This window comes from Phoenix dactylifera, chromosome 11, assembly GCF_051530095.1.
Source record: "Phoenix dactylifera cultivar Ajwa chromosome 11, Ajwa_hap1_PhDact_Kaust_v1.1, whole genome shotgun sequence".
Classification (NCBI taxonomy): Eukaryota; Viridiplantae; Streptophyta; class Magnoliopsida; order Arecales; family Arecaceae; genus Phoenix; species Phoenix dactylifera.
In genome coordinates, this window is record NC_143200.1 from 21988837 (window position 1) to 22011716 (window position 22880).

Sequence of the window (22880 nt, forward strand, 5' to 3'; positions counted from 1 at the left end):
AAACGAACGGGGCTGCGGGACTGAGTCGTCACCTTTGCTGCGCAGCATTTCGGCGAGGTCCTTTGGACATACTAAGGGGTATTCCCTTCTTTGCTTTATTATTTCTTGTCTCTGGATTCTGTTGGCCATACTCAAGCTAGATTAGTGTAAGCAACTGTTGTAACAAAAAAAAAAAAAAAACATTTCAGGCATGCATATCGTGAGGCGAACAAAGCTGTCATTACCTTTGCTGCATAGCATTTTGGCGAGGTCCTCTAGACACACCAAGGGGTATCCCCACCATTACTTTGTCATTTATTGTTTCTGGATTCTGCTGGTTATACTCAAACTAGAGTAGTGCAAGCTATCGTTGTAACTAAAAAAAAAAAAAAAAACATTTCCTAGCTACCCTTGCCAACCCATCTGCTGCTCGACTGCATTCCTTAAAGGCATAAGAAATAGTGAAAAAAAAATCAACGGATGCAGCACACTGAAGAACATCTTGAAGGATCCATTGGAGAACAGGGAGGTATCCAATTAATGACTGTTAACAAATCGTTCTCAGGCCAAATACATGCTTATTGATAATTCCTTGCATGGAGATAGAGAAATTGTATCTTGATAACTCGGGAAACTAGCTACTATATATATATATATATATATATATATATATATATATATGCTATTGTTGGCATAAGCAATTGGCAAGAAAAAAAATATTCATAGGTCTCCAAAATAGATAATTAGTTGCTAAAAAAGTATTCATAGGCCTCCAATAGATAATTAGTCGTTCATCAATCGTTAAGCCCTGGTTTACCGTGACGATAGGTAAGAAATAATTTTTGGGTCCTTGCAAGATGCCGCCCTGTTTCGCTAATAACCGGGCCGAGCCCGTTGGGCCCCGGTACCTAACCCTGTTCGAAATTCTAAAATTTGGACAGGACCGACTTGACTACAATAGACCCGATCGATTCGGATCCGTTCCGGTTCGGTCCCGTACCGACCCAAATCCACCAGCCCCCAACGGTCCGTTATATTAACCGTCAAGACTCAAGATGGCCTATTGGCCTTATATAGCCGGCTGTATCCAGTACCGGAGACTCGCAGACGTCCGAAGAATTATTAGAAACCGCCCCCGTCGGGCCCAGAGAGCGGCAAGAAGTGAGTCCCCTTTTTTTTGAGCTCTTTGAGCCGAGGTGGAACGGAGCAGAGTGGGAAGCGGGGGTCGGCGATGGGGAGCTCCAACACGACGGAGGGGGCCGGAGGGGGGAACGCCGACCCCTCTGCCTCCGACTCCCCCGCCGCTGGCTCCTTCTCCGAGGGAGAGAAGGTCCTCGCGTACCACGGCCCTCGCATCTACGAAGCCAAGGTTAGCGCCTAGGGTTTCAAGATTTCTTCCTTCTTGATCTTTTTTTATCGCTATTTGGTGGTGCTTTTTTTTGTTATGGTTTCAAGATTTCTTCTCTCTTGACCATTTTAAAATTTGTCGCTCTTTGGTGGTTTTCCTTTTTATGGTTTCAAGATTTTTTGTTTCTTGATTTTTTTTTTCTTGCTCTTTGGCGGTAGTCAATTTTGCAGTGTTTTTGCTAATATATGCGGCACAGTGGTGGAACTGTTTGATTGTTCCTAGTCATCTATGATTCTAGAGCTTTGATTAAAGTTCTTGTCCGTAATTTTATCTCCCGCTTCTCTCAAAATAATTGTAATCTGCCCTCGATGTAGTTCTTGTGGATTGAGAAAGAAATTGTCGCAAGTAATTCTTTAGCCACTACTGGACACGTGAGTTGGGGTCACACCCCTCTGCTTAGCAACCTGAGGTTCTGGGTTTAAGTCTTGGGTGGTACGTCCCCAAATGTTCGGAAAATTATGGTGTGTGAATGGTCTCTCTCTCTCTCCAGAAAAAAAAAGAAATGTGGACACTTTTTTTAAAAAAAATTTAAATAAAGAACTGGATAAAATATTTACATCAGTTTTTGCAGTATCCATATCTCTACAGTTTGACGTTAAAATAACATATTTTTCCTGACTGTTTACGGTTGGACAAGAGTAAAATTACTTCTGTTAGTTTCTTTTCAAGAGATGTTGGCGGAGGAATGGACTTTGCTTTTAAGATGATTAAATTGATGAAACTTGCAATGATGTGAATTTGAATGTTGAAGACTGGAGGTTTTGACTTGATGATTAGTGAGACAAGCAAAGATATGTGTGTGTATGTATGTTTGTGACGATGCCACAGAGGAGAAAATTTATGCAGGCATAAACCGCTAAAATGCACACAAAAGACTTATGCACAATTTTTTTTTTCGTTTATTCTTTCTTTTTCTTTCTCACTTTGATTCCTAGAGTATTTTGTAATAGGAGATTAAGGCTACTACTAAAATCTCTTAAATTTCGCACTATGCTGCTGGTCAGATTATGGCTGCATGTCAGTCAATAAGATATTCAAACATGTTTGTTCGAGAGGCAACTGAGTTCATTGATTTTAGTGGGGGAACACATGCTTGTAAGGCTTAGTAAACATTCATGTTCTTTCTCTATGCACTGTCTTGTGCATATAGGGCTTTGGTTAGTATGTTAGTTTTGCCTGTACCCCTCTCTTGCTCTTAGAACCATCTTTTTTTTTTTGTGCTTCTAGCAAACCCTACTTTGAGTGCTCTTTTCTATTTACAGAAGGACAAACATTTATGTAGCTAACACCATTTTGTTTTTTCAAATGTCCCTTTAATAATTTTTTTTAACTTCACATTGTCTTTGTGCAGGTTCAAAAAGCTGAGTTACGGAAGGATGAATGGAAATATTTCGTCCATTATCTTGTAAGTTATCATATTTAGTGCAGTTTGTTATCTTATCACATGTCTACTTTCTATCTCTCAGTTGGGTAATGGTTATCCATTCCTGCTCTTACTTTTGGCCTATGTGATTTAGTGTTAGCAGAATATTTATATATTTCCAACATCTGGTAACCTCTGTCTTTAATGTTGTAGGGTTGGAGCAAGAAGTAAGTATGATCCGGATGCAACTTCTCTAAGTATTCTCTATTTCTCTTTATGTCCTTATTGATGTTTGTTCCCTTGCAGTTTCTATATGTTAGATTCTGCTTTCTTCTCAAGAAAAATTTTCTTAGCATTGGAGTTCCCAAAACTTTTTAATCTATAATACGATGAGTCTGCTTTTGTTTCCTTCATGCTTGATGCAGATATATAATCATCTATGCAGTATGACATCTTTGCATCTCTTATATAAATTTTCAAGGAATGATGTTTCTCGACATAATGCACACACAGATTCAGGTGCATATATGGGATCTTCTATGTTATCAAATGCTTTCAATTAAAATAGTAAACTGTGGAATCTATATTAAATGGAAAGTTGTGACTTATTTATCTTCCATTAAGGGGTATAAGTCTTTGGGGCTTATTAAGATGCCTCCTGTGGCTGTTGAGGCCTTTAGATTAGCATACAAGCCTTTGCATCTCTTCTGAGATTGCACATGCAAATGTGCCATATATTTAAGTTACTAAGAGAAAAGAATTGCTTCATTCTAAGGTTGAAAAAATGGACAATCATAAAGGTGGAGTATAAATTAAGCATACTGAGGTTCAAACCAATTTTGAAAGTCCAAAACATCTTCTTGTCTGAATGCTCATGCAAGTTGAGTCACCTCAAAAGAATACTCAGGTGAGTTTCCAGCATTTTGAAATTGAGAAACAGCAAATAGAAAAGCTCAGGTTATTCCTTATTTATTTGGATGTTGCTGGCATGAGAATGGATTTGGATGTGATGTTGGGGAGGCTCTTAAATTTTTTTTTTAATTTGGTGGTGGTGATTGTTGTGGTGTGTGTGTTGTTTGAGGGGGGGATTCTGTTCCTATGCATAATTGCATATTTAATCATCCATGTCAATGAACTAGAAGCAAGTGATTGGTTTCTTTTTGTTTGTTTACTTCAAAACAAATTAAAATAATCAATAATAATTCATTTAGCTCTTCAGATCATCTTCAATCTACTCTTTAAATGATGATTTGGCTTCATTCCATATCTTTGTAGTCAATATTCTAGAGGATAAAAGAAAGATTGAAGAAAAAATGAGTTGAGCAGAAGAGGGTTGTTTGGATTGTTTAAACTAACCTGAAAAGGATTAGGATCATGATTTTCAGGCTATATCCTGTAATGCTCTCTTGTATTATAGCAGTCTTGTAAATATGCCATGATGCCATCTGATGCTTTGCAATATATTGTTTTGCTTATTAAGAGTTGGCTGGATGACTCAGAGAGGTGCTTCTGGAGTATTTTGTGATCAATGCATACTTTGACGATTTCAAGAAAAAATTATTGAAGAACAATAAATTCATGCTGTTGCATGGCTCAGAATGTTGGGCCATAAGGAAGTTCAGAAAACAAGTTAAATGTAAGGAAATAAGAATGTTTATATGAATGGTTGGTAGAATTAGATAGGGGGAGGAGATACAAGTATGTTAGAGCAATAGTAGGAATTTCACAAATTAAAAATAGAGCATTGGAGAATTGATTGAGATGGTATTAGCATATCGAATGAACTTCTAAGGGTCTGCAGTAAGGATGAGTTTTTGATTTTGTTGATGCTGGAAGAATAGGGGAAGAATGCTACTATAGAAGAGCTTGAAATAATATCGGGGACAGCCCTAAATAAGATTGCTTGGTGAGTGAGGATTCGATAAAGCTGTCACCAAATTGTTGTTAATAGATATGGTTACGACCAAATTGCTGGGACAATGATTAACAGATATGGAAATAACTCCCCTGACATCATCTTGATAGCTGGCTTGTAGGATATCATATGAGATTGTCCTATGATATTGGGCACACTATGGATTGGTAAATTAATAAGTTGTTCCGTTAGACTTTCTTGGATGCTCTTTTCCAATTGTATAGTAAACATGGGATGGTGGATGTAGATTCTTGGAAGCTTGTTTTTGGAATGAAATGTTTTGAAGGAAAAGAATCAACTCTTTTATAATGATGAGGTCCTTTTGGTGGCAAAATTATATAAAGATTTAGAGCAATGCCATCTTTTGTTTCCTTCATAGTTCCTGAGAAGCCAAGTTCCTTGGTCTGCGGATTTTATATGGAGATTGTTGCCAACCACCTTAATCCATACGGCTGTTGTTACAAGTGGCATGTACTTGTTTTATGTTTGTTGGTTCATTTTATGAAATTAAGTGCTAGTCAGGCTTGTGATAAGATATTGGGTAAGCGGTGGTGCTATTACCAATTTTATTAATTCTAAGACTTTGAATATGACAGAGGCATTTATTGTGACAGCTCGCTTTGGAAACTAATAGATACAATTATTAGCTTGTCATAAAGAGGACACAAGAACATAATAATTTTCGTATTTGGTGCAAATCCATAGCATAGAATCTCATGTTAACTGAAAATTTTGACCTTGTCACTTAGATTATTTGACATTTGCCTTTGTAGATATTTTTGGCATGTTTCAGTATGAAACTGCTTAGCAGTGGTACAAAAGGAGTGGTTATGGATTGGATATATGCAAAATCATTTCTTTGTCCTTTTATCCTTATGCATAAAAAGTTCTTTTTCTAGTTCAATATATTTCTTGGGTTCATGAATTTCTAAAAGTATCCAGGGTATGGTTAATGGATTTTAAGGGTGACACAGAGTGGGTGTCTGTTGTTTACAAAATTCTAAGCGCATTGGTTATGTGGAATAATAATGTATCATAAAGTCCACATTAGACTGAGCTTGTGCCAGTGGTTTGCTAAGCATCACGCTCCTAGATGCAAGGTGCAGGTGAAGCCCACCTCCAGCACCTTGCTTCTTTTGAGATGATGCCCCTTTAGTTAAGCGTTGGAAAGGTGCTAAAGGCGTGTGCCTTTTCCAAAGTGTAGTCCCACGCTAGGGTGCACCTTAACAAATCCTAGAAGATAATGTATGTGTCCAAATTAACATCCAGCTGATGATACATCTGCTGATGTCCTAAAAGGAAGGAAAAGGAAACGAAAAGAAAGAAAACTTGGGGAGAGAGAAAGGAGGGGTTCGCACAGGCTTATTCAGCGGCAAGTCTCCATCCTTCTCTTCCATGTGCCGGTCCTTCTCCTTCTTCTTCTTCAGCTGCTGTATCTGCAACTGCAGCCATGTTTCTAGCCATTTTCTTCTTCGTTTTCTTCTTCTTCCCTGTCCATTAAAAGCAAAAATCTTGTTTATTAGATTAGTATATCTTGTATTAGTAATTATTTTTTATCTGAATTCTAATGCTTGTTTGTACTTGTGTTCATGCATTGATGATTCCCACATTGATAATTCATTGTTAAATATGTTTGGAATCATGATTTTATTATTATTTATATGTATATCGATATTTTAGTACCTCACATAATTATGGCGTGCACCTTGCACCTGGGCTCTAAGAGAACTTGGCACCTTGGTGTGCCTTTAGCCTTTGACAACTTTGGTTCCCGCATGCGCTTGTTTGCTTGTGCCATATTGACAGTAATAATTGTTGAACCGAGCTGAATCGGCCGGTTCAGCCTGAATCGAGCCAACCGGTCTTCGACTGGGTCGGTTCTTCAATGGAAAATGGTTCTGGTCCTCTAGGGGCCGAAACCTGATTGGATGTGGCCGGAACCGGCCGAAAATTGATGGAACCGGACGGTTCCGTCCGTTTTGAACCATACCAATCGCCGACCGGTACGGATGTCGGTACCAGTTCGACGAACCTTGATTGACAGACATACATATCTGGATGCATTGACATTTAATTCTGAATCCAGGTATATGCATCTCAATATGGGCACACATACATTTATGAATTTAATCTGGGTATATAATATATGTTATGTCTTGTAAATATATATTGGATATAATGTTAGAGCCATACATGCATAATCTCATTTATATTTAGATATTCCGGGTAAAAATATGCATAGTTAAAACTTTGAGGTGGCAACGAGTTTGATATCTTTGAAAGTGACCTGCCAGTTTTTTTCTTTTCTTTTTTCTTAATTCTTATTGAACTTTAAGGTGGCAATGAATCTTTTTTTGTTGGATCCCGCCCGCTTCCCGTTCTCCCTTAGGCAGTCACTAGCTTCTACCTTCTATATTATTATATGTTATGTATGCACTTATAACAAGTTATCCTGTTTCTGACATGTCATACTAAATTCTGCAATAATGATCATATATATTGGTGAGTTGCATTCATGATTTTGGCTAGGATAGCTTACAATGGATTATTTTAGTAGTGACATGGTTGGCCATTGGGCTACCCTGCCTTTTTAATTCGAGGTTCTTAGTGTCTGTTATGTACTCTACTGACAAGTGGTGCATATAGACATCCTTTTTAAGCTGTCTTGGCTCAGAATATGCTGATAAGTACAAGCCCCTTTGAGAACAATTGATCAATATAAGTTCAAGAACTGGCTGCTGATACATGTTTGGCATGTGATGGGAACAAACCCTGCTCAATTGGAAAAAAACTTTCTAACTTTTAAATTTTCTTTTTTGACAGTTGGGATGAGTGGGTTGGGACTGATCGCTTGATGAAATTTACTCCTGAAAATATCTGTAAGCAGCAGGAGCTTGCGAAGAACCAGAATGCTGACAGAAATCTGAAGTCAGGGCGGTCAACACAAAATAAGCCAAAAGGCTCTAATGGTTTGTTTACTTACGTTGACTAGGCTTGTCGTGTTTACAACCTTCAGGCAACTACCTGTTGAGTTCCACTAGAATGTTTGGTCGGTTTTGTTTGTTCTGTATGTTTTGGATTGTTGGTAGAATCTTGGTTTGATGAAATGACAATGAAACAAATTTAACGTCATCACCATGTTCTCAGTCACAGAACATTGAAGAAAAGATATTTGGGAGATATTCTTTATCATGGGCTTTTTCAGTAATGAGCTCTACGCCATAACTAATATATCAAAGGACAATGCTGTGATTTTAAATTTGGATCTAGCAAATGATCTGTGTTTTACTCTTTAATAGACATTCATCTGTGTATTGCTTAGGATATTTTACTTTGTGAGCAAGCTAAAAAGTCCAGTTACTAATTCGGCTCTCCTGTAACATCACATTCGTACCACTGTAATTCCTTATGTCCATTAAAGTGCAAGTGGGACAGTCTATGACTCTATGACATTGGGCCTTATTTAACTACTCATGCATCCATATTCTATATATTTTTAATGGATCACTTTTGAACTCTGTGTTGAAAATTCCTTGGCTACCTACTGGAAGCACCCTGTTCTAGTTGATTATTTGGCTTCAATTGAATTTTTTGGAATCTTTTGGTATACTCATATTTCTACATGCATAGTACAAGTATTGTAATCTTGATAGGAGGATTGCTTGAGCAAATGAAGCTTGTTATGAGCTGTTGAATTTAGGTACATGTTTGCAAGTACACACACATTAATTTACATTTATACATATGTTTAGTGTGTGTGTGTGTGTTTACGTGCATGTAAATTTGTGAATGTGTCTGTGCATGTTGGGATCATGTCTCGGTTTGGCCTTTTGGCATATAATTTGTTCCTCGAAAAGAATGCAACCTTTACATCAGATGCTGTATTATTTCATCATTCTAGGCAATTTTCTATTCTAGAGGAATATTTGACAATCTGTTCTTTGTGAAAGAGCTGAAACCTTGTTCTTAATGAGGTAACCTTTTCTTTTGGGCAACCTTTTGTTTAGATCTCATGATAGACCACTCTCATGCCTAAGTTACCTTATCCAGGAACATAGTACGGATTGTGTGCATGTGCATGTACAGCTGACTTAATCACGTGTTTGAGTCAAAGCCAATCTAATACTCTTTTATATCTACTAACTAGATGTAGTTTGTGTATATTCTAAGTAATGCTAGTGTAGTATATGTTTTAATGTATGTGTTACTCTGTGTTGACAGATGCAAAAGCAGATAAAGAAGATCTTAAGAGCTATGGTGAGCCACTATATCATTTTTATTTCGATTGATGATGGTTTTGTTTGCTTTCAATATTTAGTCAACATATAATGATTGTTAAAATTATAGATCAGATTTTCATGTTAGGCTTTTCAAGTACAATATTCCAATCCTTTGGGGTGTTGAAATGTTATCTTGTTTAAAATTTACATACAATGATCTAGCTTGGTGGTTCTGGATGTTTCTACTTGTTACTATATGGCGAGGAAAAATGTACATCATAGTTACCTATTATAATTTTAAGAAATTTGCATGAAACATGAAGATAAGATATTGGAGTGACCAGCATATGCCATTTAGGGCATTTGCCAATATATTTGGCTAAATGAGTCAGACTAGTGAACATTCTCACTATAGTTAAGTTGCATTTATCTATAAACACTATATACAAATGAGGATTTGACATATGACCATTTAATTGGACCGATGTCTTCCTGCATATGTATGTTACGAAATAATTGAGAGACAAATATCAGACATCTATCTCGGACTATGTTAGAAGATAACATTGGCTATTCCTGCTATTATGCTTTTTATGGCCTACTTTTCTTAGGTCTATATATTTTATTGTTGGGAAATGCTGGAAAAACAGTCCTATTTACATTCATCTTGACATTGTGAAAAAAGGTGCCTAGTTGGCCCACTTCCCCATATGTAACTGATAGAAACATTTATCTTGATGTCAATGAACCACATCAAGTCCCTTGTTTCCATGACAATTGTCATCATATGATTTAGTTCCTTCTGTAGTCATGGTGACATTCTGAAGAAAAGGTGCCTAGTTGGCCCACTTCCCCATAAACATTTTATCTTGATGTCAATGAGCCACATTGGGTCCCCTGTTTCAGGACAATGCTATTTACATGGTTTAGTTCCTTCTGTGTTTTTTTCTGGTTTATATATGGTAAATCTAAAGATGGTTTTTTATGCGTTTCATCTCCTACCATGGGCTCAATTATTTTTCTTTTGCATCTTATAATTTCCGTTAATGGTTCTACCATCTATGTTTGAATACAGTGCTTAGAGGCAAGAAGCGGAAGGCTCAATCTGGTAATGAGGTGCGCTTTGCTTACTTTAATTTCCAATAGTCTACGACTTTATAAGCTGATACAACTTAAACATTTGTAGCCATGCAACTTTGCCTTCTCCCTCAAAACATATACAAATTGAATTAGAAACGCACATATGTTTTTGATGGGAATTAGGCAATTTTACTTAATACTCTCATGTCCAGCTGAAAGAATCTATGTTATGCATGTTATTCAACAAACTGGTATATTCTTTTCTATTTTCATAGCTGTTCTAAGTTCTGCAACATTACAGTAGTCCAGTGATTTCTAGCTATCTGCTAATCAATTTATAATTTTCTGCCATTATCTTTCTACAGTTAAGCATGTTTAAAGTTTTGGGCATCATGCCTGCTATAGTACTTCTTATTTCAAACTTTGATGTGGTCTCAATTCTTTCTGTATCTTGCTTGATGTATATAATTTTTCTGAATTCTTAACGGGCAAAGTACGATACTGGAATAAGATTATCAGAAAATTTTAAACAGAAAATGCATTTTACTAATAGTTACGATTTATGCATTTTCTGCCATTATCAGTCAGGATATGATGATGTGCATTGTTTGACTACTGATAGGAGAAGGACGCAAAACCAGCAGAAAAACATGTGATGTTACAGTTTCCTTTGACGCTTAAGAAGCAGCTGGTCGATGATTGGGAGTTTGTAACTCAGCTGGGTAAGGTAGTAAAATTGTTTACATGTGCATTTCTTGTTCTTATAGTGCTGTGGTGGAATGTGGAGTCTATTTATATAAGTTGCCTTGAATATCTTAATGTCTTTGTGCCTTACCCTATTTTTACTATCATGAAGAAAAAAAAGTTTATTGATAAGAATTATTGGAAGAGGCGAAGAGCTTTACATTACAAGGGATGAAATGAAAAGCCTGTCTGTGTGGGCTTTCTATCAATGCCCTTTGCTGTCTCCTATTATATCAAATTCAATATATGTTGAAACAATTAAAATGGTGTATTTTATCAGTTTGTTAATGGCCAGACAAATCTTTTTTATGAGAAAGAGACTGGGTATTGATGATGGCTGCCATTCAACCAAAAAATTGGAATTAGCTGTCATATTGAAAGAAACATGAGATGAAAAAATTGAAATGTAGTGAACTGGGCATTGTCTCAATGGTCACAACCTTCGCTCCTTGGAGGCGGCTTTGAGTTTTGGGTTTGAGCCTTGGATGGTGCATCTCCAAGTATTTGAGCCCTAATAATTTACCTTGGGCAGGTCTCCCCTCTATTACTATCAAGAAAAAAAAATGTAACAGAAAATATTGAAATGTATTCTATCTTTTATAAGAGAGGATGCCATTGAACTTATTCGCATTGTTGAATTTGAATAATGAGAATCTTCAAAATATAAATTGGCATGTGTGAGCTAGACTAATCATCAGTGCATGCACATGGTTCATGAAAAATCATTAATCACTTTACATTTTTGAAGAAATGAATTATGTAAAGTTTTATAAATATATTGCTTCTATTGCTTGGAGTGCTGTAGCATTGAAGGTGGTGGGCACATGCGCAAGCATGGAACCACATAAATTTCCCCTTAATGTACCTCAAAACCTAGTGCTACAAGTCTTATATATGTGCTGAAATCTATATACATCATGAAAAAATTTCCCAGAAACATTCTTCTGTTCTAGAACACATATATTCCTAACTCTGTAGGGAGATCAGTACATAAGGTTTTATTTCCCAGTCCTGAACCTGATATTGATCAGGGACTAGGTTGGCATCCCGAACTTGGGCTGGCACCACATCCTGGTAACTTATTAAGACACTTATTTTGTTTTTCTGTCTTTTCTGTTTTTGTTGTTTTAATGATTGTTTAAAGGCTTTTTAGTTTTTTTTAATCATAATTTAGGATTAAGGGAGGGTTTTTTAGGAAATAGGTGGGTTTATGGTGTTAGTAATGGCAGCAGCACCATGTTTCCTTTGGCTGTTTACTTTGCATGCAAGAGGAGGGAAGAAAGAAGGAATTAAGAGAGAAGGGGAGATAGCAGACAAATCCAGCTACCATTGCTTAAACCGCTGAATATGTTTAGACTCAGCGGTTTTGTGTTTGTAACCATATTGCTGTCTTTTAGTTTTCATCCCAGAAGAATGACCTGTAGATGTACAATGTTAATAATATAGTGGTTACCCTATTAACGCACAACACTAAACTGCAGATGTGTGAAGGTTATGTGCGCATTTACCAAGGTCACCTGTATGTAAGCATTGCCTGCAATGTTTAAAGAATGTATTGTACATCTCAATGTTGTTGCCTTCATTTTGTTATTATTTATCATGATTTATCGATCTTTTTTTTCTTTTGTTTTTACAAGAACTTTATCTGCTTTTCAAGTTTGGATCCATTCTATCAGTAATTTTGGCATGTACATTTTGGCCAATGACCAAAACAAATGTCCTTCACAATTGAAAAAAAATTCTCAATGGCCAGTTTTATAGGTGACATGTCATTGTCTTTCTCACATTCTATAATATGAGCAGGGGGTTTGTCCTACTGGTGACCTACCTAGTTATGTTTCCAATGACTTATGCGATGCAGTTGCTTAGTCATATGTGGCTGTTGCAGGAACCTGCCATATAACCATTGGTGCAGCTTTAATTCAATAAAGTATAAGCAGAGAAAAGTGAAGTTCTTAGTTTCTGTTTCCCCATTTTTGGCCCATCAATTATAGAGCCATAATGTTTGGATTTTTCTGTTTGGCATTCTGATGACTGCGATGAGATGCAAATATTGCATAGGTTCTTCTAATGATTACCCTGAGGTCATTTGTAAGTTATAATTTGATATCTTTTTATTTTAATGTACACAGATTTTTGATGCCAAGGCACATTTTAAGATTATGGAGTCTTGAGATGTTTGTTTCTGTTTCTTCATTGTTTTGATTTTCCTTATCAGCTTTTAGATAATTACTCAGTAAGCTGTATTATTTTCCAGAGTTTCCCTTTTAGATCTTCACTTGCATATTCCATGTTCTGTTTATCTGATTATAACCAGTTTCTCTTTCACTAGTTTCTGCCTTTTAACATCTGTTCTTCTGTTATGAGAGGCATCTAACATGAGAGTGCCACATTGTCAGCTTGTCAAGCTCCCTCGTTCCCCAAATGTTGATGATATCCTAAAGAAATACCTTGATTACCGAACAAAGAAGGATGGCATGTAAGTATAAGCATTGTAAGTCCAATATCATATACACTCAATTGTGATGTCCTCACTGCATTTCTTTTTGCATCGACTTGCTTGTGTCGATCCTTTCTGCAGGAATGCATTTTTCCTTTCTTTGAGATATACTTTGTCTAATTGGTTCTGGTTGATCCAAGCTTTCTCATGCTTGACTTTTATAATGAGTTTTTTCCTCGTGGATTTCAGTTAGTAAAATATAATAATTATTATTGGGTGTTCAGCTAATACTTCCTGATGAAAATGCTAGAGTACACCCAGTCTATTTCCCACGCCATTCCTTGTTCCAGTGTGGTGCCTGGCGATTGGCTCAACCCCCCTGTGTCACTGACCTACCCCATTTATTGCACCAATAGGACAGGGAACTGCATGAGAAACTTAGGGATCAGTAGCAGTACTTGTTCCTGATTATGGTACAATTGCTGATAGATTCCTGTATGACATTATTAGAATACACATTCCCCTTTTTATCATCACCATTTAGACTTTCTAACTTGTAATTGGTTGGTTTCGTCTTTGAAGAATTGACAACACTTGCTCCATACTGACTCTTGCGGGCAACTTGTCTTAAACTATTATACTTGATTGTGATTAAAAACTTAAAATTTTCATTTCAAATTGGTTTCTTTCATGAAGCTGAAAGTACCTTTTCAGTTACCTGAAAATATTTGGTGGAGATCCATACATCAGTTTTCTTTCTTTTTCTAATTTTTGTTAAGCCTCTTGCAAGCCTCTCAATGTTATGCAAATATCTTGCCCTGTGAAACCATTGAAAGAGTTCTGTGTGGTTCTTCCAAAAAAAGGTATTCATGTATATTTTCCTTCATGGTATCCACAATGGTATCCACATTCCATAATATTTGATGTTTATTATGTTTTCTCGTAGAAATTTATTATGCACCAGCCATTATATGATAATACACTAACTTTTCATTATCATGTATTTTGTTATTTACAATTTCTCTAATTGTATATAATGTAATGAATTTAAAATGTTTTAGGATTGCTGAATCTGTTGGGGAGATACTAAAAGGGTTACGCTGCTACTTTGACAAAGCATTGCCAGCTATGCTTTTATATAAAAAAGAGAGGCAACAATATCAAGAAGCAATTTGTGATAACGTCTCTCCTTCAACTGTGTATGGTGCTGAACATTTATTGCGCCTTTTTGGTATGCATATCAGACACCATTTGCTCTCTTCTTTTCTGAAATCTTAATAATACCATTTGAGTTCTTATCTACATAGCCTTTCTTCATCTTTTGGATTTCCATTTCCCTGTTCTTTGTTTTTCTGTATATTTCTTTCATGATGCTGTTTTTGCTCTTAGAACTGTCCTATATTTGCATTTCTGTTTTTTTAACTATACCATAATCCTTGATTATATTGTAGATTCTAAGTTTTATGTGATTTTTGAAATTGTATTTGAGGCCTTAAATATTTGCATTTAATTGCTTTTTTGTACCATGTTGAACAAGGGCCCATTTATCCAACTTGGATCTCACCTACCTAAGCCAACCCATCGGGTTTGCAAGTGGGGTAGGGATCAGGCAACTCCGGCTTGCCAACGTGTCTGGTTGGGTTCGGGTTAAGACCCCTCAACTTGTAAGGTCATGGGGAGTATATATGCGAGTACGTAGTAAATATGAACCATTAGGGAGATTTTGCTTTGGATTTTGGACATCTCATTGGGGAGGTCAGGCAACTTCGGCTTGCCAACGTGTCTGGTTGGGTTCGGGTTAAGACCCCTCAACTTGTAAGGTCATGGAGAGTATATATGCGAGTATGTAGTAAATATAAATCATTAGGGAGATTTTGCTTTGGATTTTGGACATCTCATTAGGGAGAAATTTGTTTTAAAACTTGGGTTGGCATGTAATATTTACTTTTGGATATGTCGCTTATGTTATCATGTTATTTGCTTTGTTATAAAGAGAGAAAAAGATAAAATATATAAATAATAAATGTAAAAGGATGGGCTACCAGACTGTACCTCCCAGTATCAGGGGTGTCGTACCATATAGGTAGCGACTAACGAACCTCGGTATGGGCAGCATATTGATTGTCGGCACCACAAACTGACCCGTATTGACATTGTACTAGCATGATACTAGTTTGGGCGCCGAAATCGATACTGCGAACCATGTTTGAATCCTAGACCTTGTGGTTAGTAGCTCTGTGTTGTCCTACCATAACACATAAGATGCAACATTGGGAAATATGCGGATGGCGGTGCGAGGAGATACACAAATGGGGAAATGCTCGAATGTGCGAAAGGGTATTTTGGGAACTAAGAATTGGATGTGCACAAAATGGAACTAGGAGAGGTTCTTTTAACAGTAGAATATAGGTGTTTAGTTCTTAATTGCAAAACAAGTTTTGATTATTTGTTATGGCAAGATAAATTCTGAGATAAGTTGTGGAACAAACAGTTTAAAAACTGTGAAAAATGATAGCCTGCCCATACAATAAAAAGCCCAAAGTGAAATGGAAGTGGACCAATTGGTTGCAGATTTGTTTCGAATCAGGCATCTCAGACCTGTTATCATGTTGGGTTTGGTTTGCAGGCCTATAGGGCCTTGATGTATGAATTTGACTCGACCTGAACCCAAGCTGATTTTTCGATTGCCACCTCTTCCTTGATATCTAAATCTGTGTTCACAAAAGAATCTCCTATTATATGACATCAATAAATTTGGCCTATACTAATGAAGGTTACAAGGTTTGGTGTATGAAGCACCCAGTTTATTGTCAACTATTTCAATTCCAGCAGATGGAGGCTGAAAAGCCATAGCGTGCATCCTGTAGTTTAGAAACAACGAGACATCCTCTCAATACAAGAAAAAGAAGCTAATCAATTGATACATTGACAACATAAGAAAATGTGAGTGCGGAGCATATATTTCTAGTTTGAACTATATCCTATGGTTTAAAAAGCTTATTGGAAGACATAACTTGATTTCATCGCTAAAGAAGGTTGTTTTTTATGCTTAGTTTTCTAGTAAGTGTTGTATAAATTAGGATGGCAAGTTATAGAAGAATTTACTTGACTTAGTTATATAAAATGTGTTTATTACTGGTATCTCAATTTACAGATGCATGCCTATAAATCTCTCTCTTTGTGAGATCACACACATGAAAAATAAAACCATCATATATAGATACTCTGAAGGATAAGCTTCAAGTTATGGTTAAGTTTGAGGTGGGTTTCAAGTAGGGTTGATACTGCTATTAATAATGTCAATATATTAATTACGTAAAAAACTATTACTGTTTGCTGCTATGTACTAATTGGTAAGTAAAACTTGTTAGTTATTATTGTTATTAATATTACTGCTATTTATCAAGAAAATTAATTCATTTTTACTGCTTTTATTGTAATTAATACATTTTAAATTTTTAGATAGTTAAAAAATAGTAACTGTATATGCATCTGCATATACTGCCACATACTGCAAATAGACTATGCGGTCCCTTGACCACCTGCTTACCATAGCTACCTTTTAAAACATTCATTAATCCCTTTAGCTTATTCTAACTTTTCTATTATTGAAACTTGGAAATCCATATTTGTTTTCTAGATATAGGGCTTCATGAATTCACCAATTCTTAGTACCTGTTTTCATGAATATTTTATTTTAATGATTTTATAAAAATTGTAGCTGTGAGAATAACAAAAAAAAAAAAAAAATCCCAACTGGTGGCATGTGAGCCTGGATTTTTTGAACGCTTAATGAATTCATCATTTATAACCAATTTGCCATAGGCACTTCTCATTATTTGATTCTAATATGTTCTTTGGTAGAAGTTGAAGTGGTGGGCCTTGGGCCATCAGTTTGCTGTTGACAAGTATATGTGGTTGAAATAAATGCTAAGAACGTTTGGTTTTATGCATCATTAACGCTATAAATTTCTTTAAGACTGCTTAAAATTTGATTTAGTTATAATTTATAGAAAGATTTTTAGGAATAATTAAAAAATAGATATGTAGATAAATTAATCAACACAGGTACCTTGCACCTGGAAAGCAATTTATCATTTTATTCATGCACAAGAAAACCCATTGCTAGGATTGTACCCTCCTCCAGGGTATGCAATTTAGATAAAAACTCTCGCAAGTTTCATTCATGCTTTGGCCTCCTCTCCTCTCCTCCTCCTCCAGGGCCCCAAGTTAGAGAAAGAAAGAAACTCTAGCAAGTTTCCTTCATGCTTTGGCATGTAGGTCTGTTAACATAACAGCTGCTAAGCACCCTCAGTGACTCCTTGTAAAATTAGGACTTGTCCCCATGCAGAAAGAATTAAAAGAAATAAGGAACAGAACAGCAAATTTAAACCTTCCAGAGGATTTGGGCTTCAAAAAGGTTCACCAAAAGGATTTGGGCTGTATGTAATTCTTCAAGAAGTTAATTAAGGATTATGAAGAAGAAGGATGAATTAAGATTTAGTATGATCTTAGGGCTTGGTCCATGGAGCAAAAGATGTGGAGTCAGAGGCTCAGATCCTGTGACAGGTGTGGCAACTCTTATCATGATGATCAGAGTCTCTGATCCATAGTGGAGTGTCAAAGGAGTAAAACTAGAGCATCACTCAGATGCCTAGATTTTAATCATCAAAAATGACTTACAGCCGAAGAATTAAACTATAGTTTAGGAGTATTACTTTGGTCCTAAAGTGCGAAGTTGGCACAGCTCGGTTAAAGATGAGATCATGCTATTCAGGGATTTTAATTGAAGTCAAATAAGTGCGGTAGTTGATAAGGAGATCGACTTTCCTATTTTAAAAGTCCTAAATTACTTGTAGCAGAGGCCACAACAGGCTATTAAAAGGCTCTACAGCCGACACTGAAAGAGCATCATGTATTGTGGTTTATTTTTGGTGAATAAAAAAAAAGTTGAAGGCTAGGTTCAGCCCACTATTCCCCCTTTATCTCGATCCTCTTTAGTTACCCTCTTGTTCTTCTTATTAACTCTTCTTTCCTATGATTTTCTCCATTTCTTCTATTACTATTCCAATGTGCTTATTTTCTGCACCAAAAGAATTTTTCACTGTTTATTTTGTTCTGTGACCGGATAGAATGCTGCTGATTTCAAATATTTATTTTCTGCATAGCATGCCAATTTTTTGACACATAATTTTTATTATCACCAAAGCCTTTTCTGCCCTGTATTTTGTAACAAGACTGTATGACAATCTTTTTTACCCTAGTTTTCCTTGAAGAAAGTCCACCTACCCCTTCGCAGGCTATCCCAAGTGGACTTGCATCAGGATGTAATTGCCTAAATGATTTAACCTCAGGTTAATACTACTTGGGTTGGAGATAATTGTAAGGAATCTAGGACTTCCCTAATTCAAGCCATAGTCTGAGTAGTACCTTTTGTAATAGTAATCTTATGTAAAATAGGATTTCTAATGAAAGTGAAATTTGGCTATCCTAAGGACAAATATCTTGATTAACAGAGTTAAATTCTTTTGTATGAACGGGTTCGTAGACCCTACTTTAACTGCCCAAGGGGTTGTTTGGGTGTTGAAAGATCTTATGTAGACTCTCATGCTTAAAATTATGTAGAGAACTGTTCGCTCAGAGAGATCACAGCTTCCCGACCAGTTAATCCCTGCTCTTTGGGAATAAATAATCCCTTTTCCAAGGTGATTTAGCTTATCCTGAAAAACATGGATTAGTTGTGCCTGTCTTCGCCGATTGCTTTGAACTGCTTTTCTACCTATGTGTATCCAAAGCATAAGCCTCCTGCCAGATCTTATTGGACTAATAAGATGTTCTGGCATCCAAATAGCCCTAACAGTCATCGTAATTTTCTAGCACCTGATTATATGTAGGTACATGAAATTTTAAATATCTTGAGTCTCATAGTTCTGAAGTATACTTGTATAAAAGCATGAGGTGTTTAGAGAGGTCTACAAGAAATATTTAGAGGATGGTGTAGATATGTAGTATTGTTTGTTCGTCACATGCTAGTGGGACTTAATGAACATGTTTTTAGGCAATTGGTTGATTATTCTATTATTTGTAGATGTTAACTGTATGTATGTGGTAGTATAGCCATTTGTTACAAAGTTATTGCTCCCATCCAGTATTGCATTTGCTCAATACTAGTTCCCTCTGTTTCATTGTATCAATGCTTGGGATTATCACTCTGGCCCTTCATTTCAGAAACTTCAAAGACCATCTGATTGACTTATTAATTAGACAAATTTGCTATTGGAGTAATTTCCAGCCATTATATAGTTTTTTGTATGCTGGTATATTAAATAGACCAAAGTTTGTTGTATCGGTTGGTACCGGTACATATCGACCATACCATATCAGTATGCAGTATTTTTTTATTTTTTTTTTGGTTGGGGGTGGGGGGGGGGGGGGTATCGACACTCGGTATGCCAAACCGGATACCGTTGATACGCCAAACTGAATACCATACCAGATGTACCGGCATTATAATATGATGGTATTGGTACGAGGTTTGGTATTGAGACGACAAATCTTGCTTGTACCTCAAGCAAATCTTGTGGTTAAAAAATTGTCCATCTGATTGAAATGAATTTATATCTGCAGTCTATGGTTTCATTAAACCATTTGTAGAGAACTTCTAGTGATAATTTCTTTTTTGCAAATTAGGAATATTTGGCGAACTCCTTTAAAGCACTTTAATTGTTATAGTTCATGAGGTTAGCTTCACCTGGACTTTTAACTCATTCTGTTGAATTCCAGAAAAGGATAAGTTATCCTGCCATTCCTCTCTGTTCAGTATACTTTATAGCTTCGAATATTTGGCTTCCCATATGGTGTGATGAGTGCAATAAGATATGTTTGTCATTTACATGTTTCTGCTTTATGCATGATATGAAACAAAATTTTTCATGCTATTCTATGGATAGCTAGGCAATGTTGTGAATGCTCTGATTTTCCTTCATTCTGCTTGTTGTTATTAGAGTTTAACACATTTGATGGCCATGTCTTGATTTTCGCAACCTTTTTCCTTTGCTATTTGCAGTGAAGTTGCCTGAATTACTTTCTTATGTCAACATGGAAGAAGAAGCACTGGCAAAATTGCAGCAGAAGCTGTTAGATTTTCTCAAGTATAACTCCCCTTCTTAATGTATTCTTGGAAGTTCTTATATTCCATGTTTATGCTTCATAGACCTTTGATTGCATGTAGCGTCAAGAAATAAATCTGTGCAGTTCATTTCATTTTCCTCGATGAATTATTTTGTGTTATTTTCGGCTTCAGTTTTGGGGATGGGGGAAGACTGTATTATGTGGAAAACACACGATCTAATTTGCATCATCATCTAATTTGCATCATCGAAAACATGATCTAGGAGCATTCATGTGTGAACATGCATGCTGAAGGTAGTTACAGTCATAACCTTAAACAAGCTTAATCCATCTATGTGGTCGATGTTCTTAAAAGAAAGCCAGCTTAGTCACCTAGACTGCTTTCCTTGGGCATTCTTTTAGCATTTTGCATCATGTTTGAGTATGCTGGATGAAATCTATTTATAATTTAGTATTTGTTGTTGACATATTTACATCTTACTTGATATATTATGTTTTATTTGTTGATCCGAACCCTTTTGTAGGTTTCTTCTTATATCTTTATAGGTAATTATAATTTATTATTTATGTGCTGCCTTGGCCTCTAGCACCTATGCTCTGACAGCCCCCCTGGCTCTCTGTCTGCCGCTGACTGCCTTTTAAAACATTCATATGGTGTTGGTGTTTTGGATATTAATTATTGCTGATCTAAAGTTTGGAACATTTTGCAATGAGCTGTGGACTTGAAGCCAGCCCCCTCTATGATAGAACTCAGCTAAGACAACATTGGCACGAGGATCTGTTGCCTTTGGTGGATACTTCAAGGTTCCCTTAAACTCGGAAAAATTCTGACAAAGGGATGAGGGTTTGATCCAAGGAATTATTTTATGTGAGACAATTGATATAAGCCTAAAGACCCACTTGTGGACAATCTTCATTCTTTAGATGTTATGGGTATAATAGATTTTTCTCGTATGACACCCACTTGTTTCATTCCATAGTTATTATGGCTATAATAGAAATTTTCTTTTAAGACATTTTCAATCTCTCTCTCTCTCTCTCTCTCTGTGTGTGTGTGTGTGTGTGTGTGTGTGTGTGTGTGTGTGTGTGTGTGTGCTGTTGTTTAATGGTGGGAATGCCACCAATCATTCTTTTTAGGAAATGACACCAAGAATTACCCGTGTCCTATCCTTGGAAACACCTCCCAAGTCTCCAACCTAGAACCTCCTGTTCTTACCTGTCTTATCCTTGGGAAACACCGAGGCTGAAACCAGAACCTCCTCCAAACTTGCTTGATTGTGCTACATTCATAATCTGCTAAAGCTGTGATATTATGTGGGCAATAGTACAATACTACCTGTTATGCCTGGGAAGTATATGGTATGTAGCGGTTCTCAATGAATTTTATGGAGAATGAAAGTTTAGATATAAATCGGAATGTCCTTACAGGATTGTGGCACTGATAGTTTCCAAGGGGACCACGTTTTTTACTTATTAATGTGGGGAATTGGAGGCCTTAACTAGCACAACATTGCTTTTGTACATACTGTCAAATTCCATGAATTTTGTTATTCCTCTTACCGATGAAGTGCAGGTTTTTTTGTGTGGAAGATTTGAAGAGTTTCTGCAAATATCTATTATATAATGCTTGATCATGTCACTTGCAGGTTCCTGCAGAAAAATCAGAGCTCCTTTTTCCTTTCGACATATGATGCTTCCAAAGGCATAGATGGCACAGATGCCAAATAGACCTTGACCAGAAAGCATGTGTTTGCTGTTACGTACCAAACTGCTACAGAATTGCCGAGTCCGATCCCTATTTTGTTCTTGTTGTATGATTTGATTGTTGATTCAGAGCATGAGATCCTTTTTTTTTTTTTGTATGTGGCAAGATGGAACTCATGTTAACAGCTTGAGTTTTCCAGTTACAAATTAAGAAGTGTGAGTTTGCTTTTTGCTCTCAACTATTGAAGTTTGACATTTAAACATAGCAGTGGATTCACCGGCGGATATTGACTGTTGATAGGTACGTATGAAATCTTTATAATGATGCAACTTCATAAAAAGATTTTCCTCACCTTTTCTACATGTTCTGTATAAATGCTGACATTTAATTTAGAAAAGTAATACTGTAACCTGTGAATAGAGCATCTGTTGGACACAACTATTTGCTAGTATTTTGCTTCTTTCTTTTTTCCTCTCTCTCTCTCTCTCTCTCTCTCTCTCTCTCTCTCTCATTGTAGTGGCTGCTAACTCCTTTTCAACATCAAATAAAATATTACCAAGAAAGCTATTCAAGGCTAGGCTGGTCCGATGAAAGTATTTTCATTGTAATGGTCATCAATTGTTGCTGTGAGGGGCAGATGTAACAGGATTGCCATTGTGAAGAAATTCGTCAATAATTCACATCGGCGCACTCTCCACATCCGTATGAAAGAAGCCATAGAAGATGAAAGATGGAAAGTTGCTATGGAGGAGGAGATTAATGCTATTGGAAAAAACGACACCTGGGAGTCAACCTCTCTTCCGAAAAGTTATTGGTGTAAAGTGGACATTCAAGAGCAATCGTGCAATGGATAAAGAGGTACAAAAGTAAGACTTAGTGCAAAAAGTTGCAGGCA

The 22880-nt window shown here is 36.5% G+C and overlaps 1 protein-coding gene across 3 annotated transcripts; it reads left to right on the forward strand.

Moving 5' to 3' along the window:
- Window positions 1-1044: 1044 nt before the first annotated feature.
- On the forward strand, window positions 1045-22336 carry LOC103714172 (protein MRG1-like). 3 transcript variants are annotated; one of them, XM_008801342.6, is made up of 11 exons: window positions 1074-1348; window positions 2739-2792; window positions 2964-2977; window positions 7489-7634; window positions 8887-8922; window positions 9961-10001; window positions 10588-10692; window positions 13109-13188; window positions 14211-14380; window positions 20216-20300; window positions 21927-22336. In XM_008801342.6, the coding sequence occupies exons 1-11, from the start codon at window positions 1211-1213 to the stop codon at window positions 22006-22008; spliced, it is 951 nt and encodes a 316-aa protein (XP_008799564.2). In that variant the 5' UTR covers window positions 1074-1210; the 3' UTR covers window positions 22009-22336. The 3 variants fall into 3 exon arrangements, with proteins under 3 accessions (XP_088563369.1, XP_008799564.2, XP_089782264.1); XM_088707243.2 differs by lacking the exon at window positions 2964-2977 and having other exon boundaries at window positions 1045-1348; window positions 2739-2809; XM_089926138.1 differs by lacking the exon at window positions 2964-2977 and having other exon boundaries at window positions 1083-1348.
- The last annotated feature ends 544 nt before the right edge of the window (window positions 22337-22880 follow it).